Below are 18,315 nucleotides of genomic sequence, written 5' to 3'. Positions count from 1 at the left end.
TAAATGGACAAAGTTCATTTATTTAGCTTGTGTGACATGTGACATAGTGCGATCACCCCTAACTTTCTTTATGTCTTTAATGTTCTATATCATTAGACATGTTTGTTCAGTGAGCAAACACAGTGTACTACAAATTTTACAAGAATCGAATGTTTTTAATCTTATTTATGCAAATATAACACCAGCAGCAACTATCAAATTCCCAATGACAGAAAGTCTTTTTAGTCGCTTCGGGTAACTACACAAGGTGTGTTGCTGCTGATTGGTCCATCTACTGTTCCGTTCAAGAATTAGAAATTGGTCCGCCAATCAAACAAAGTATTTCTTCTTTCTGAAGTTAGTGAAGCATGCAAAGTAAAACTAGAATAGATAGTTGAGTCATTTCATAGATTGAAGTCAATTGTACATTTGAAAAATTATTTACTTGAAATGGTAAAAATGAATAAAAAATTATTAACTTCAAAATTTGGTTATTTGAATGCAGTGTAATACTTTATATTCGATCTTGAGTGTTTTGACAGAAAACAAAACAAAAACAAAGCTCATAAGAAACAGTACTATGAGGTGATGATACTCTCAATTTGAGCAAGGGCTGTATTCTTCAATTTTCTGTTTGCAGTCTGGAATGGCCTATTATATCTAATGTCCCATGATAGCATATATCAACAAGGAAGTTTGTTTGTTTGTGGCTTAGCTTCTCATGGGTCAATCTGCCATTGTTGTAACATCTAATAAATGTGAATGCATACTAATTAATTCACACACACACTTGTACACTATCAATCAGACAACCAGGTGTTAGATATAACTTGAAAATTCCCTTTATTCTGTATCTGTCTTAGAAATATAGACAATTCCCCACTAGAAATATTGCCAACATCAATGTACAAGTTTCTTTTGCAAATTCTAAATCTTGCTGGACACAATGACATAGATAACAAAGCAGTAAAGAATACACACTGTAAGTTACTGTCTTACTTTTTGTCTGCAATTTTCAGTTTAAACATGAATTTTTGCCTCACTATTAATTTCATATACCCAGTATATGTACATTTATCACAAGTGGATTTGTTGTTGTTACTCACTACATTCAAACTTCAACAATGCAAAAATTGGAACTCTAGATGTCTGGGACTCTCAAAACTCTCTCCATGTTCTATCCAGCCCCCACCTTCATATGTGTAGGTTTAAAACATAACAGTGATTGAATTTATCTGTATCTTTAAATTCAGCAGACTTACTACAACCCATGAAAAAACACCGGTGACCGGTTGCTTGTTTGTACTAAGCAGGAACGAGACAAGTTTCAGGCCAATATATACAACGAATGTAATTAATGTTGATAAGTATGGAAGCCCTAACACCAGGATCCCATAACTCTGTTTACTGATAGAATGCTACATGTTACAACAGTCTAGCATGACTGTTATTGTTACATTATAACTTCCACAAATATAGACAAACTGATAAAAGCATCGCCTGAACCTACAACCCCCTGTTGTTTTTGTATCAGTTGTATTGCTGTTGCTAGTTTCATCCTTGTCTTAGCTCACGTCATCCAAGCAAACGCACTGGTGTTTTTTTGAAGGTTGTAACTGTCTGCTATGTAAATGAAAACGCTGAGATTACAGTAAATTGCTCTCCAATCTAACCATACATGTTAACAATGTTTTAAATTTATGAAATCTTTGCTAAGAGGAAAAATATCTCTAAATATTTATACTTTCGTTACATTTTTTCATTCATTATTTATTACAACAGAGATTGAAAGTGATCAAAAACAATTGAAAATATTGCAATATATTACAGGTCCTGTATTCAAAAATACAGTTAGTCAGGTGTGGGAATAGATACCGAAAAAGGGCAAGATTCTAAAATTGAACATAGCTTTACCCAACCTACCATCCAAACTAACATTCAGACGATGAAAAGTTAATCTAAAAGTATAAATTGAAAAAAGCGAGGCGACGAAATAAACAGGAAATATCTGATGCTTATAATGAAAATTATATGGTGTGAATTTCCCCCTTTCTTTGATCATACTCAAATATTGTCAAGTTAAATCATTTGCTCTAAATTTGTATGCAAAATATGCAGATTAAAGTTTAAAATGTACTGCAGTTGATCAATGAAAACTTACACAAAATACTGCGGATCAAATTCAGATTCCGGTTAGTTCTACTAAAATGCTGTAGTAGTAACTTCGCTGGTCAGTGAAACATGACTTCAAAAGATTGTTAAAACATTCTTAAAATAACACGTCTGAAGTGAATTCTTTCCTTCAGAAACTAACACTACCAATTTGACATCAAAAGCCTCTCCCTCTTAAGAAACTACACAAAACGGATCTTCTATTTCCTATGAATGGTTTGTTTATTGTCCCAGCAACAGAATTGCTACAGACAAAGAGTTAGAATTTCAGTAACTCTACGGAAGACTTTATGTGTGGTCAAATAATGGTTGCCACTTGCTGCACTGATATTAAACTATATTAGTCAAGGTTGAAATGTAATAACAACAAAATAGACATCTAACTATAGTTTCAAGCAGGTTCTTTCTCCAATTAGCTGTTCTCATGGAAATTTACTTCTAGGAGAGGAGGTTATGTTTCTGTATTTGTTTGTCTTCACTTCAGATATTAGACACACAGGGTCGTTTCAAAATTCCTCTACTGCCTAACATCCTCAAGGTTACATAGCAAACCCTCTTCCAATACAACACAGGTGGGTGCGAGACCAAACCCAAAGAAATAACAAATTCTCAATAAAGTCCTCTTCTATTTTACTCAAAAACAAAAAATAAGAATTTACAAAGTACTAATAGTTTTACATCAAATCAATCATAATAAACTCCAAAAAAAAAAAGACTAAAAATTATTGATTAGGCCCAAAAAAAAATATCTGGTTCTGGTCAGGGTAAACTTTCTAAAGTGGTGCGACGACGCGAATTTTTTTTTTTTTTTTTTTTGCAAATTAGCAAATACACATTTTTTTGACACTTTACATACTCTGTTCTATCATATTTATATCTTGAAAAACTTCCTTTTTCTTCGAAGCAGTTTAGGCTTTGTATTTAAGCAGTCTTGCCATGTAGGGTAGATTTCAGCTGCTTGTTCTCCTGATATCAGGAATAAATAAGGAACGGGAAAGCAAAAATTATCGGGGAAAAAAGGATCGACGTGAGGGTATTCAGGGCACGTGCGCGCTGACCAGAACCAGATATATTTTTTTTTTGGCCTTAAATACTCTCTTACTAAATTATGAATAACCTGTCTTAAAGTATCATAACCAGTACATATTTGTAGTAAAATTCACCATATACTTCAATCAATAATATTTGTGTATAGGTATTTATAATAATATTACTGTCTCTATTAGTATTCCATCAAAGTATGAACGATAATCTATTGCAACATATGGATACATTACCAAAGTAAGTCTGTGTCTTTGTACAGAATTCAGTAGGGTCAGATCAAAGATACATCACAATTGTGTGTGTCAGTACTGGTAACTTCAATCATAACAAATTTCAAATTTGGCACTGCTCAGTTACCGAGGTTTGCTGTTTTATACATCATTCAGTACATCTAACCATGATGATATCTACGAATAGACGGGATTTATTTGCAACGATGAATATTGTGTGCCTGTTTGGCGGCGTTATCAAAGTCTAGTGTTATTCAACTTTGCTGCTGAGTAGGCAATGTTATAACTACTATAGCTAAATCTACATCAATGTATCATGACAAGTTCAGTAATGTATCAACATGTTGCACTACTTCGTTCATACTTCAATTGGAAACACTGTAATACCACAACAGAGGCAAAACAACACAGCTTAAAATGAAACACAAAAGAAAACCATATTAAACCATTCATGTACAACTAAATTGAAAACACACACATAGGAAACCAAGTGAAAACATTGCATAATGTTCTTGAAACTCGTGATAAATTTTCTTCCTCTAATGACACAGCAGTCTGTGTAAATCTGTGCTACCGATTGACTACATTGTCATATTGAAAAGTACACCTAAAAACCAAGTCTTGGACACTGATATTGACAAATACTACAAACTTGAGGCACTTAATATAGTTACCTGATTCAACCAGTAATATATGTTCATTTCTTTTTTTTGTACAAATCAGAATTAAACTCATAACTTCATACTTCTGACCTGTCAGAAAAACGTTGTGCTTTATACAGCGTTTTATCTTGTTTTCCTTCTTTTTCTCTTTAAATTCAATAGCTGAAGTTAGTCGATTCAAAGTCTGTGTTCTCACACGGTAATCTTCTACAGTACTTTTGTTAAGGGCGGTAAGCAGGTAAAATCTACCTGAGTGTCCCTATTATTTTGCCAGGGTTCCCTACTAGTGTTTTTGTAAAAGGGTGGTAAGCAGGTAAAATCTACCTGAGTGTCCCTATCATTCTACCAGAGTTTCCTACCAGTGTTTTGGTTAAAGGGTGATAAGCAGGTAAAATCTACCTGAGTGTCCCTATCATTTTGCCAGAGTTTCCTACCAGTGTTTTTGTTAAGGGTGGGAAGTGGGTAAAATCTACCCGAGTTTCCCTATCATTTTGCCAGAGTTCCCTATCAGTGTTTTTGTTAAGGTAAGTAGGTAAAATCTAGCTGAGTTTCCCTATCATTAAATTTACTAGGGTTCCTCACCAAAAATATGGTACAGGGTATGGAAAGCTTTGCAGATTTTACCAGATTTCCCACCTCTGTTACCATGGTTCCCAGACCTTACCAAAAACACAGTTCTATGTCTGTTTAGTTAAAAACAGTGGATTCAATGTCTGTGTTCTCACACAGCAATCTTTTCCTTTCCATTCTCTGTCCATTTAGGTAAGGAATCGGAGTATGGTGATTCATAGGCTTCCATTGGTGGACATGTACATATCAGGTTTTGATCTCCGTAAACATCATCAATACGTCCACATGTTGGCCACACTTTGTTGAATGGTGTGATGAAAGGCTATCGTTACACAAGAGAAAGAGAGAAAGCGAGAGAGATCAAGAAAGTTATATTAGACACATATGGTGCAGACTTAAAAAGCTGAAATCTTAGATTAAACATTTTTATACAGTTAAATATTTTAACTAGTATATTGGAAGTTTTGGGTCTTGGAGCAGAGATGATTCTTTGAGGAAGTATTGCATTGTATTGTATTGCATTGCATTGCATTGCATTGTATTGTATTGTATTGTATTGTATTGTATTGTATTGTATTGTACTGTACTGTATTGTATTGTATTGCATTGAATTGTATTGCATTGTATTGTACTCTACTGTATTGCATTGAATTGTATTGCATTGTACTATACTGTATTGCATTGAATTGTAGTGTATTGCATGGTATTGTACTGTATTGTATTGAATTGTATTGCATGGTATTGTACTGTATTGTATTGTACTGTACTGTATTGCATGGTATTGTACTGTATTGCATTGAATTGTATTGCATTGTACTGTACTGTATTGCATTGTATTACACTGTATTATTAATGTATTAAATAATTGTATCTTATGACATTGTATTGTATTGATTGGCATACTTAAAGACTCCAAATTAATCACAGATACTACTATGGAAATCAAGCTATCGGCAAACTAACATACATACAAACTAAAACTAAAACTGTACCATGTTGAAATAAGCTATTAATGAATGTTGATGTAATTACACTCACAGTAGGGCAGTGTCTGTGATAGCAATTTATCCTGAAATGGTCACACATTTAATCTCACTCATTGCTTTAATACTTCTACTTCTACTTCTATACTGTGTAAACATCCGAAAGGATTATCATCACACAGGCGTAACGCTGGAGGCGTCCTTTAGATCTCGTACATGTTCAGGTGAGCAAGATCTATGAGATCGGTGATATCAATGCTGGAGAGGGCAGATTTGAAACTGTCTATTGTCTTTGCTTGTTGAATGGATAATGGTAAGAGATTCCATTCAGGAATTGTCCGAGGAATATTAAGTGAATATTTATAAGTTTTTCTTAGCGAAGATCGATATGAAAGACAAACCAGGTACACTTCCCCAAGTAGAACATAATGATGATTCAGGTAGTTTATCATCTTGAAAAGCAGTTAGATTATTTGTAATACAGTAAATTGATTACAGGGTGATTATATCTAGACAAGCATGGCCCCCACTATAAAATTCACTGGTGTAATCAACATGCAACATTAGTTGTAGTTTATGTCTATAATCACCAACATGTGTGTAATCTACCACATTGAAGAACAATAGTTTTAGTTTGTGTCTATCTTAGTAAACTGAAGCTTGATTACCAGTGTCATAACTTCACTTACCAATGGGAATGCAGCTTGTTCTCTGCTGTATGGTCTGTCCCATTCTGATGATGTTACAACCTGCATGGTATGTGGTGCATGCTTGATAGGGCTGTGTTTGACATCAATACGTCCTTCGGCTATGTCGTTAATTTCATGTCTAATCTCTGCAAGACAACAAAACCATCTGTCAGATTAACCTAAGCCAATAGTAATGTCTGTTTATACTTACATATACCGGTGAATTCATCACTATATGTCAGATTCAGCCAATAGTTGATTCTGTTACTTACAGTGTCTGTCAGATGATATTCAGCCAATAGTAAAGGCTGTTAAACTTTTTGTATAAATGCATTACACAATGACAGATACAGCCAATAGTAAAATTTGTTACATATATATATAAGTTCATCACAGTATCTGACAGATTCAGCCAATAGTTAAGTCTGTTACTTACGTATAAGTGCATCACAATATCTGTCCAATTCGGCTTTGTCTTCACTCTCAGTTGGTTCCACCATCAATGTACCAATAACAGGCCAGGATGTGGTTGGTGCATGGAAACCTGACGTCAGGAAGAACATAGAGAATTAAAGTTTGATATCTAAATGTCACGACACACAACATATGTATATGTGAAGGTGCAAGACATAACCTTGGGAGAATTCTGATTATTAGGTGAAATTATAGGATAGAACCCACTACTCTATATAGACAGCGGAGATGCCTATAATACGTACAATTATTGAGTTTCAGATTTGGATAAATTTGCCAAGAATAAGATGATTTTAATCTCTTTACATTCAACATATTTATAACCTGTTCATAGTTAACTTGGTTTGAGCATGTGGCTGAACATAAAGAAGGGTGTCATTAACAGAAACTGTCTTTAGATGTTACTCTGGTAATTGAGCCTTCGGTTTACTATTAACCCTTTCATGACTGGAGACGAGTTTTACATAATATGGGGACCCAATTTATATGAATATTTTCATAATTACAATAATATTACTTTATTAGGAAGTAACATGTCTTTAATTCCAGTCTAAAATGAAATTGATATATGCCAAAAACTTACATAAAACAAGAATTTTGTCCAAACAATTTTGGCGGGAATGTTTTCAGTATTGAAGGGGTTAAGATAGACTCAAACTAAAACAATTGTTGCAACATGTTGTTAATACAACAGTGATAAGCAATTAAATGGATGATGGTTTAAATATAGTCTCAGTAGGGAGGTATTCGCACAGTTTTATTGACACAGAGTTCTATGAAGTTGCAGTGCACTGTTTTACTACTTCCAATGTTTACACTATTTTGATCACAGGGTGATGAGAATCACACAACCACATTAAAGAACAATCGATTTAGCTTGAAGCTATCTTAGTACACCGAAGGCTGGATTACAAGTGTTGTAATATAGCTTGACACTATATGAACCAAGAGATTTAGTACAATATTGATTTTTGAGGTATACATACTAGCAATGGCTTAATTTCAAATTGATGGTAAAAAAAAAAAATGGTTTGTTTACCAAAATCCTGCAACCTCTTAGCAATATCCATGACTTCAACACCATGTTTCTTAAATTCCCTTAGATCAAGGATGTACTCATGAGCACAGAAACCTGCAAAGTCAAAGAACAAACAATGTAATATTTCCCCATAATTTTCTTTGTTCATCCAAGGAAAACACAAGGAACATAAAGCAATCATGCTGTCTGTTGGTATTCCAACTGAATGGGCTGTGTAAAGACAAATATCGGGATAATAAATACATATGTGCAAGGAAGATTTCAAACAGGAAAAAGAAATGATATTTTGATCCATATTTCAAGCACCATGGAATCAATGACGCAGATGACAAATAACAATGCTTGCCCTATTCTGAGCAGTATAACCACACATCACACATGCACGTGTACAGTCATATGTACGCACACACATATATTACATTGTATATAGATTGACATCTATATCTAACCATTCTTGGCCTCATTATGAGCAGTCTATCACACATGAATACATACATACATACATACATACATACATACATACATACATACATACATACATACATACATACATACATACATACATACATACATACATACATACATACATACATACATACATACATACATACATACATACATACATACATACATACATACATACATACATACATACATACATACATACATACATACATACATACATACATACATACATACATACATACATACATACATACATACATAGATACATACATACATACACACACACACACACACACACACACACACACACACAGGATACAAAATGAAAACTAACCATGTTTGCCCCTGAACAGTGTCTTGTAATAACCTTCTAGCCTTGCACTCATATAGTTAGCATTTAAGATGGCTACCTGTGATGCTTGTTTTAGTCCTTCAGCACCCATCATCTACAACAAATCAATGATTCAAAAGTTCATTATTAAGTAAAGTAAGACTTTTGAAAGCATTCAGTCAAAATCACATGACAAATATTTCAAGGTTTTTCAAGTAATCTTTTTTAAAGTATATTATTAATGGGTTGCTGTAGATGCACTCTGATGTGAGAATTCTATAGCACACATACCTTGATATAACCCCATGAGATTGGAAGAATTGCACTAGATCCCCAAGGTGCAGCACTGACAACACCAAATGGTGATGCGTCTGGTCCTGCTGTACCCTTAGGTGCCACGATAGGATGTGTTGGCAAGAAAGGGGTTAAGTGTTTCTTCCTATAATCAAACAGATAATAAAGACATCTATTACGTGTATCAAGTAACAGGTATTAAAACATACATAACTGTATATACCTTCCCTGGTTACATTATCATCTAGTTTACAAGTGTATTAAATCTATCAAGTAACGAGTATACAAATACACAATGTAATTGAATTGTACTACTATACAATGCGCACGCCAAGTTGAACATAAAAGATGGTAATTTATACCCTGGTCATTCTACATCATGACTACATACATCCACGTCATTGTTTCTGTTGTTCTCAAAATATGAGTCAAAACATTCAAAAATGGCATAACAACACCCCCCCCCCCACCACCCACCCGAGGTTTCATAAATATTGCTTGAGGAGCTACAGCAATATTATTCCCCTATAAGTTTCTTTCATTCAGCCAGAAATACTTGTGATGTTATGGTTTGTGACAAGGGCCCCTTAGGTCACTCATAATTCCCATATTATCCTCGATTTTAGAAGTGTATCAAATGGGCAGTATACCCTACTGTTGCATAGTGAAATAATCAGTCAGTATTGAATTTATGGATAACTTTCAGATACTCAGAGAAAGACTTTATTTTTGCAATATTTTGAGCTTGATATGTTCTCTACTAACAACACCCAGAATGGCTTCACAGATTCTATAAAAAATTAAACAATACCGATACAGTATGGCAAGGACAATCAGACACAAAATTAGTCGCTATGTGACTTACACTCCAATGGGTCCCATTCCTGGTCCTCCACCACCATGGGGAATACAGAACGTTTTATGTAAATTAAGATGAGAGACATCGGAACCATAGTCACCAGGACGACACAGTCCAACCTGTGCATTCATATTAGCACCATCAAGGTAGACCTGACCACCAGCATCATGAATCATTTCACACAGTTCTCTTACGTCTTCTTCAAATACACCACTGGTTGATGGATAGGTTAACATGATAGCTGCTAGATTGTCTCTGTGCTTCTCAACCTGCAATTGCATAAAGATAATAATGACGAGTTAGGAATCTGATCGGCTAACAGGTATGCAATGAACCAAATTATTGACTCCTGTTATCTGACTGGAATACACTGAATCAGGAATCTGATTGGCTACCAAGTATGTCATAAATCAAATTATTGACCAGTGTTATCTAACTGGAATACATGGAATAAGGAATCTGATTGGCTAACAGGTATGCAATGAACCAAATTATTGACTCCTGTTATCTGACTGGAACACACTGAATTGCAAATCTGATTGGCTACCAAGTATGTCATAAATCAAATTATTGACCAGTGTTATCTAACTGGAATACATGGAATAAGGAATCTGATTGGCTAACAGGTATGCAATGAACCAAATTATTGACTCCTGTTATCTGACTGGAATACACTGAATTGCAAATCTGATTGGCTACCAAGTATGTCATAAATCAAATTATTGACCAGTGTTATCTAACTGGAATACATGGAATAAGGAATCTGATTGGCTAACAGGTATGCAATGAACCAAATTATTGACTCCTGTTATCTGACTGGAATACACTGAATTGCAAATCTGATTGGCTAACAAGCATGTAATAAATCAAATTATTGACCTCTGGTATCTGACTGGAATACATGGAATAAGGAATCTGATTGGCTAACAGGTATGCAATGAACCAAATTATTGACTCCTGTTATCTGACTGGAACACACTGAATCAGGAATCTGATTGGCTACCAAGTATGTCATAAATCAAATTATTGACCAGTGTTATCTAACTGGAATACATGGAATAAGGAATCTGATTGGCTAACAGGTATGCAATAAACCAAATTATTGACTCGTGTTCTATGACTGGATACAATGACTCAGAGATCTGATAGGCTAACTGGTGTGTAATACACCAACTTATTGACTCCTGTTATCTGACTGGAATATACTGAATCAGGAATCTGATTAGTCAGTATGTATTTAAACCAAATTATTTGACAAATTATTGATATCATGTTACTCATGGGGAAAAAGTTCCAATTTAGTAGTTTTTTATTAGTTATGGTAAGTTATGTCAGCCATTGTAGTTTTATTACTACCATGGTGAGTTTAGCAAGGTTACAATACTTACCAGTTTGTTGACATGTGACATGCTAATATTACCATTCTTATCAGAATCAACAGGATGAATCTGCATACCACACATCTGAGCACTGGCTGGGTTTGTACCATGGGCTGTTCTTGGAATCAAACACACCTGGTACAAAGAAATGATAAGGTAATAAAGTTTGTTCATTTCAGTACATCTATGACAGAATGTGGATTATGATAACTTTAATGCAAGTATTTTGTTTTTTTGTATGTTTTATCCATATTTTCGTTTGATTGTTGATTTCAACAACTGCCTTTACACATACGACCTAGTGTTGAGTTGCGATGAGTTGCTATTCTTTGTAAGAAATCTATAAAAATGCCACACTGTGCAAACAAAAGAAGATTATTTTTGCTATCCCAGCCACTAGAGGGCGCTATGACACTGACGACACTAACCTTTCTGTGGTCCTGTTCAATGGAAGACAGATATGCCATGATGGCACGAAGGCCTGCATATTCGCCCTGAGCTCCACTGTTTGGTTGGAATGAAATGCTATCATAGCCTGTTATTTCACATAAATCCTTCTCCAACTGTTCAAACATTTTAAGATATCCAGTGGCTTGCTCTTCAGGTGCAAATGGATGTATGTTGACAAACTCATTCCATGTTACTGGCTGTAAAAGATATCAAATAACTTATTATAGATTGACTGCCACCAACCAACACAGGTAAATGTTTTGCTCTAATGTAAGGGGAAACAAATTTGCCTTATGATTGTAAGTTGTTCTCAAAGTGGACACAGGGATAAGAAATCGGTATTTCTTTAAATTTTCAACCGTCCATCAAAATTTTGGTAAAAGACTAACTGACTGTCTGTTGGGTATTGACTTTATAATTTGTACAAAATCCAAGGTACACAGTAAAGGCTCATGTCAAACTTCAATAAATATTCAGAGTGACAAAAACTGTTGCTTAGAAAGAGTTGGTCTGTAGCAAAAGACTAATCCTGCGTAATCATCACAGCTCCATTACTAATTAAAATAGCAATTAATAATGTGAAAACCTGGGAATGAATCCTGGGACTTTAAGTAATGATTGTGTGTACTCACCTCCATTTCAGTAGTACTGTTTAGTTTCATAGTACAGGATCCAAGTGGAATCATTGAGTGCACAAGTGACACATCTTTGTTTTCAAGTACCTTCATATAACGAACTATCTGGGTCTCCGAATGATACCTGAGAAAAAAAACAAAAAATAGAAAATGAAATGCAACTTTTCACACTCCAAACTGCCAAAAAGTTAAATAACACAATCTCACAGAATTACACATTACATACATACCACTGAATACTCGCATTAGTGCATACACATACCATAGGTTTTTCAAAGCAACTAAATAGGTTACAGGGGAACACCACATAAACTATAGGTTCTGGAGAGTCGTTTCATACTTTTACATCACCTACAATTATTTAATGATAATGAAAGCTGTTTCACACTGAAGTGTAAAGCATTTTATACTCATGAATATTCAGTGCTCAACAATTGAATAATGTATTTCTATCTCCCATGATGCAACAGCCATAGCAAAGATGCCCTACAAATTACAAATGCAGAACGTCAACTTGATGTTTCTCTAAAATCATAGATAATTGCAGGTGATGTAAAATCATGAAATGATTCTCCAGAACTCATAGTTTATGAAAATGTCTCTATTTCCTGGAGTGGCGATCCCCTTTAATAACTGTACCAACCAGGTACAGGTGTTAATATCAGTCATTAAATCCAATCTGGATTCTTGACCTATACTCTATCTATTACAACAATCAGTTCTTACAAGTCAAGACAACTTACGTGTTGAATATAGGATGTGTAAGATACTCTGTGGTTCTCTTGAATGGGGTGTTATAAATACTACCTTTAGGGACTTTACCCATACTCTCAGCTATCATAGCCTGCAAGTCAATACAGAAATAAATACCATGGTTTAGAACACTTTAGAGGTGTGATTTTGTAATGAACATTATCATATCTGCATTGGGAGTACTATTCTAAAAACAGAATAACGTAAAATCATTTGAAAACTCAAATTTAACCATAAACAGAGAATGGTCCTCATTAGTGACATAAAACTACTAACTCAAAATAACAAAACTGATAGGAATAAGAATAAAAGGCAAGATATCCATCAGACTAACACAAATTATTTTTGTATTTACTCACATATATCACACAGGTGAAACATCCAGACAGACAGACAATGCAAACATTGACACTCACACACCCACAGACAGACAGACAGACAGATAGACAAACAGACATGTACATGCACACGCACGCACGCACGTACGCACACATGCATGCACACACATAAGTTTAGGCTATATTGAGAAGAACTTTACCATTCAAACTTTTAAATACTTTTATGTTATCCTTTTAATATCATGTTAAAACATAGACCCAATTGGTGGAAGGTCTATGATTAAAATTGAATTACTCACAGAGATGGGAGTAAAACACCCAAATACCCAAGGTACATCATCAAATTGAAATTACTCACAGAAGTGGAATCAGAACCAAATGTCCAAAGTAAATCATCAAGATCATCTTCAGTAACAGTCTCATCAATGGAGACACCAATCTGGCAAAGCAAACACACTCAATGATTAAACATGGTTGCAGACATGAATTATTTTAAGAAAATACAACTATGGGAATACTGCAAAGTGTAAGACACTTTAGTTGCATTTCAAACACTCTTCCCTACATGAAGCATATATGTCATCAACACAATATTCATTTAGTGTTAACAATAAGTTTCCAATCAAGTTGGACAAGATACAGCTGAGTGACACGGAATATCATTTTCACTGTCTTGTTTTAGAGTATGTACTAGGAAATAGGGAGAATTAATTAGTACTTACAGCACCATCATCAAATAATCTCACATTAATCTGCTTTTGTCTGGCTCTCTCTAAAATATCTTCCCTTGCAGTACCACACCTGATTTTCAACGTATCAAAGAACATTTCGTTCTCAACGATGTGTCCAGCTCTCTTCACACCTTAGGATCAGAAATAAACAAAGTTAACTCAAAAATATGTACAATCATACTAACACTGTACAGATGGTGCTGTTATATAACGTTACCCTGACTTCTTGGTTTTCACATTTAGACCATTTCTAACTACTCATGTGCATCAAAAGCTTAACGTAACTATTTACCATCATTATTTTATTGGAGACCAGCTAGGCAACATACGGATACAAATACCTTGAAGGTGAAATTTGCATACATGCCATGAAAACGATGACCAAATATTGACCAATGCAATGAGTAGGATTTTTGTGACATTAACAAGACAAGCTAATGTTACTGAAATCAATCATTATTTTCCCCAATGAAAATCTCAGTTCCATTGTCAGCAACTACTGTGACATATTAGTTCCTTAAGTCAATATACCTAAGATATAGGACTTGTTAATCTAATTTAAAAGTCATGTTTTGTGGCTACCAAATATAATCTATAAAAGTATACCTATAATAAATCATAATACATCGTTTTGTCACATCAATCAATTTTACTAGGCTTGTAAAGTTATAAGAAAGACAATAGAAACGACTATAAAAAATACATGACTTGTATTCCATGTATGAATGAACATCTTCCATAACTCTGTGCAGTTGATTTTCATAGTGGTAATTTAATTAACACTGGTATTCAAGGCAGCACTGTTGATAAAGTTTTCTCAAAATGACGTTTCAATATTCTAAAGGCTAATGATATGCAATTAATTTTACTTTATTTTATGGACCTGTTCATTTTTATACAGGTAGTATTCTATTTAACACTGATAGTAATATTGCACAAACCTTTGATAAAAAAATATCTCAAAATGCCTTTTTACTATTCTAAAGGCTAGCAATATGCAATTAATTTTAGATATTTCATTTTATGAAGCTGATGAAAAAGACAACAGGGATCCTGAAAATATGACACTTTTGATAAAGTTACCTCAAAATACCTTTTTATTATTCTCAAGGCTAGCAATATGCAATTAATTTTAGATATTTCATATTATGAACCTGATGACAAGGTCGACAGCTACCCTACAGATATACGAACACCTTTGATAAAATCATAAAAATATCTCAAAATGCCTTTTTAGTATTCTAAAGGCTAGCAATATGCAATTAATTGTAGATATTTCATTTTATGAACATGATGAAAAAGTCGACAGGGACCCTGAAGATATAAGACACCTTTGATAAAGTTATCTGAAAATACATTTTCACTATTCTCAAGGCTAGTGATATGCAATTAATTGTAGATATTTCATTTTATGAACATGATGAAAAAGTCGACAGAGACCCTGAAGATATTTATTATACGATAGACCTAATACATGATATTAATATTCTTCTTTTCATATTTCTGTTGTGACTTTCAGTGTCCTAGACTAAACTGAAAGACTACAACAATTGCTGTTTGTAATAGTCTACAATTGAATAGATTTATTGATTCATCTATTGTGTTAACAAAATTACCTGGGAAATTAATATCTGGCTTTTGTTGCGCAATATGAATTCACAATCCGTGGTTTACAATGACGTGCCTTGCAGTAAAATATGACAACATTTATTATGCAATCAAAATGATGTGTGAAATGAATATCATTTTTAATTAGTTATTCCCTTGGTGAACACAAATTTGTAATTTATAGTTTTAATATGATCGTGGTGCCTTATGACAAACTAGGTTACTCTTAATAAAGCAATAAAAAATCTGTCAAAAATAAAAGTGACGTTTCTTGCTGAAATAAAAGTTGATATTTATGGCTTATCACCATTTGCCTTTATATAGCAAAATAGGCCAGTAAACAAGTTTTCCATAAGTTTACATTTTCTAACTCTCTATCTTACGGCAAACAATTTTCTCTAAGTTTACATTTCCTAACGTTGTATAGCAAACAAATTTTCCCATAAGTTACATGTTCAAACTCTGTATATAGTAAACAAGTTTCCCTAAGTTTACATGTTCTAACTCTGTACAGCAAACAAGTTTTCCCTAAGTTTACATTTCCTAACTCTCTATCTTCAATAAAGCAAACAAACAAGTCTCATAAAATCTTGATATTTGTTTCAGCTGCAGAATATAAATCTATACTTCATTATTTGTACTTTAATTAACTTTTTAATGCAACTATACAATTCATGATTCATAGATTAATGTTAATATACATTTGAAATATACGGTACATGAAAAAAATTGAAATTTGCTTTTTATCAATTATGATTACCAGTTTTCTTACCTTGTGCCAAGATATGGGTCCCATGATGCACTCTGACTGCAAGGTGTTTCAATCCTTTGGGTCCATGGTAAACAGCAAACATGGCAGCAATATTAGCCAGCAGTGCCTGGATAAATATAACAGTGGCGAAGATAATTCACATTTGACAGTTCCTAGTATACATTCTTTTTCAATTTCAACCTAAATTTATATCCATGTTAAAAATAAGAGAGAGGCAGCACGATTATTTGAAATGTATGAACTAAGGAATGGTGGTGTTCATTGCTAGAATCTAACTTAAAGCTCCACTAGCTGTAACTGAAAGGTTTTTGAGACTATTTTGTTTAAATATGACTTGAACGTAACATATGTATCACCACTATCACTGCATGTGTCACATGTTTAGTTACCCTGTGAAAAAAAAGCCATCATAAATATGAATGAGATCTGATCTACCTGTGCTGTACAGATGTTACTGGTAGCTTTGTCTCTTCTGATATGTTGTTCCCTAGTCTGGAGTGCTAATCTGAAACACTCATTATTAGACGAGTCCCTGTAAAAAAAAACAACAACAATAATTCCTTATTAGAATATTTCTCTGTACTGCTGCCCATGCTGAATCCAATAGTCTTTATCTGAACGAGTTCTAAATGTCATCTGCAGTAAATGAGCAGTGCCCAAACTGCACTGGTACATGCAATCTTTGAGTTTGTATTTGAATATGAGTAACATTTTAAATATCATCTGCAATAAATGAGTACAAATTGACAAACTAAACCCTTCAATCTGGCATTAAATTGTCTTTACATATTAATGGTTTCATATGGTTGTTGGTATTTGTTTATTTGTATTCTTCAGTTGTAAATATTATGAATGTGTTTTAGACTTTAAAGGAAGACTCTGTTACTTTATAGTTACTTTTTCTTTCAGATTAAAAAACCTTATATCTTTATTTTATTTCAATTACAAACACCCGAAAATAGACTACATAAAAAATTGAAAAATACGAATGGTGATGTAGTTCTAAAAATCAATCAATCAATCAACCGATCAATCAATCAATCAATCAATCAAGCCCCTTCTTCTGCTACCAAAACCTCTACACACAAGGTATATAGAATGATGTAAACATGTACTACACAATAGAAAGATATGTCAACAGGACAGTACTATATCCTTGAACCCAATCTACAACAATAGAAACGGGCACACAGGGACTTCATAGAAAGGCAACTTGTAAACAACATACCGCTGTTATTTATTATGCCAATGACCTGAAGCATAACCAACTAGACTAGATAAATGCGAAACTGAGCATACTAATCGAGCTCTCATAATATGAGTGTATAACATTTCTGAATTAATAAGAAAATCGAATGGCCATAACAAAACTGAACTCTACAGGTTTCCTAGCCACTACTGATTTGCTTTCATCCTGTTCACAGAATTATATTATGTCAACATAATTTAGACTAGTTTGTGCTTGTAGACAGCAGAGTGAGCAAGGATTCAAATCTGATGTTCCTTTTAGACACGTTGGTTTTTGACAGCTGTATAGTACATTTCCATCCTAAATGCAATAATCAAACATGAAAATAACACATATTGCTCAAAACTGCCTGCATAAATAACATCATTGGTAATGGAGCGACCATTAATTTGTACATTTCCTCCGGAGAATAATATTTTGTAATCCTATCCACTTGGCCTGAATTCCTTGACTCATAAAACACTTCTCTCGTCAACAAACCACACTATAAATTCTTGGTATGGTATGTAGGACATTCTGACTGCTCATCCATACAACAAGTTTAACGTTTCACAACACAGGAATCATATTGCCATCAAAGAAACCAAGCTGGCACATGTATGTAGAGGA

At 34.0% G+C, this 18,315-nt stretch overlaps 1 protein-coding gene across 2 annotated transcripts in view; it reads right to left on the bottom strand.

The window, feature by feature from the left end:
* Positions 1–805: 805 nt before the first annotated feature.
* LOC144436093 (glycine dehydrogenase (decarboxylating), mitochondrial-like) overlaps positions 806–18,315 on the bottom strand; it is a 63,840-nt gene continuing 46,330 nt past the window's right edge. Inside the window, exons 8-23 of one of the 2 annotated variants that reach the window (XR_013480929.1) lie at positions 16,893–16,989; positions 16,458–16,563; positions 14,069–14,208; positions 13,705–13,785; positions 12,999–13,099; positions 12,253–12,379; positions 11,599–11,817; positions 11,180–11,305; positions 9,798–10,060; positions 8,930–9,077; positions 8,642–8,753; positions 7,843–7,935; positions 6,766–6,873; positions 6,330–6,475; positions 4,487–4,979; positions 806–4,411 (exon numbers count right to left, since the gene is read on the bottom strand). Coding sequence is in view for 1 of the 2 variants with exons in the window: in XM_078124775.1 (XP_077980901.1) it covers positions 4,809–4,979; positions 6,330–6,475; positions 6,766–6,873; positions 7,843–7,935; positions 8,642–8,753; positions 8,930–9,077; positions 9,798–10,060; positions 11,180–11,305; positions 11,599–11,817; positions 12,253–12,379; positions 12,999–13,099; positions 13,705–13,785; positions 14,069–14,208; positions 16,458–16,563; positions 16,893–16,989 (2,038 nt within the window). In the remaining variant the exon portion in view is untranslated. Of the gene's footprint in view, positions 4,980–6,329; positions 6,476–6,765; positions 6,874–7,842; positions 7,936–8,641; positions 8,754–8,929; positions 9,078–9,797; positions 10,061–11,179; positions 11,306–11,598; positions 11,818–12,252; positions 12,380–12,998; positions 13,100–13,704; positions 13,786–14,068; positions 14,209–16,457; positions 16,564–16,892; positions 16,990–18,315 lie in introns of both variants that reach the window. The other variant, XM_078124775.1, reaches the window with a different exon arrangement.

This window comes from Glandiceps talaboti, chromosome 6 (genome assembly GCF_964340395.1).
Source record: "Glandiceps talaboti chromosome 6, keGlaTala1.1, whole genome shotgun sequence".
NCBI classification, from domain to species: Eukaryota; Metazoa; Hemichordata; class Enteropneusta; family Spengelidae; genus Glandiceps; species Glandiceps talaboti.
Note: the sequence above shows the minus strand (reverse complement) of the source record. Positions and strands in the feature narration are given on the sequence as shown.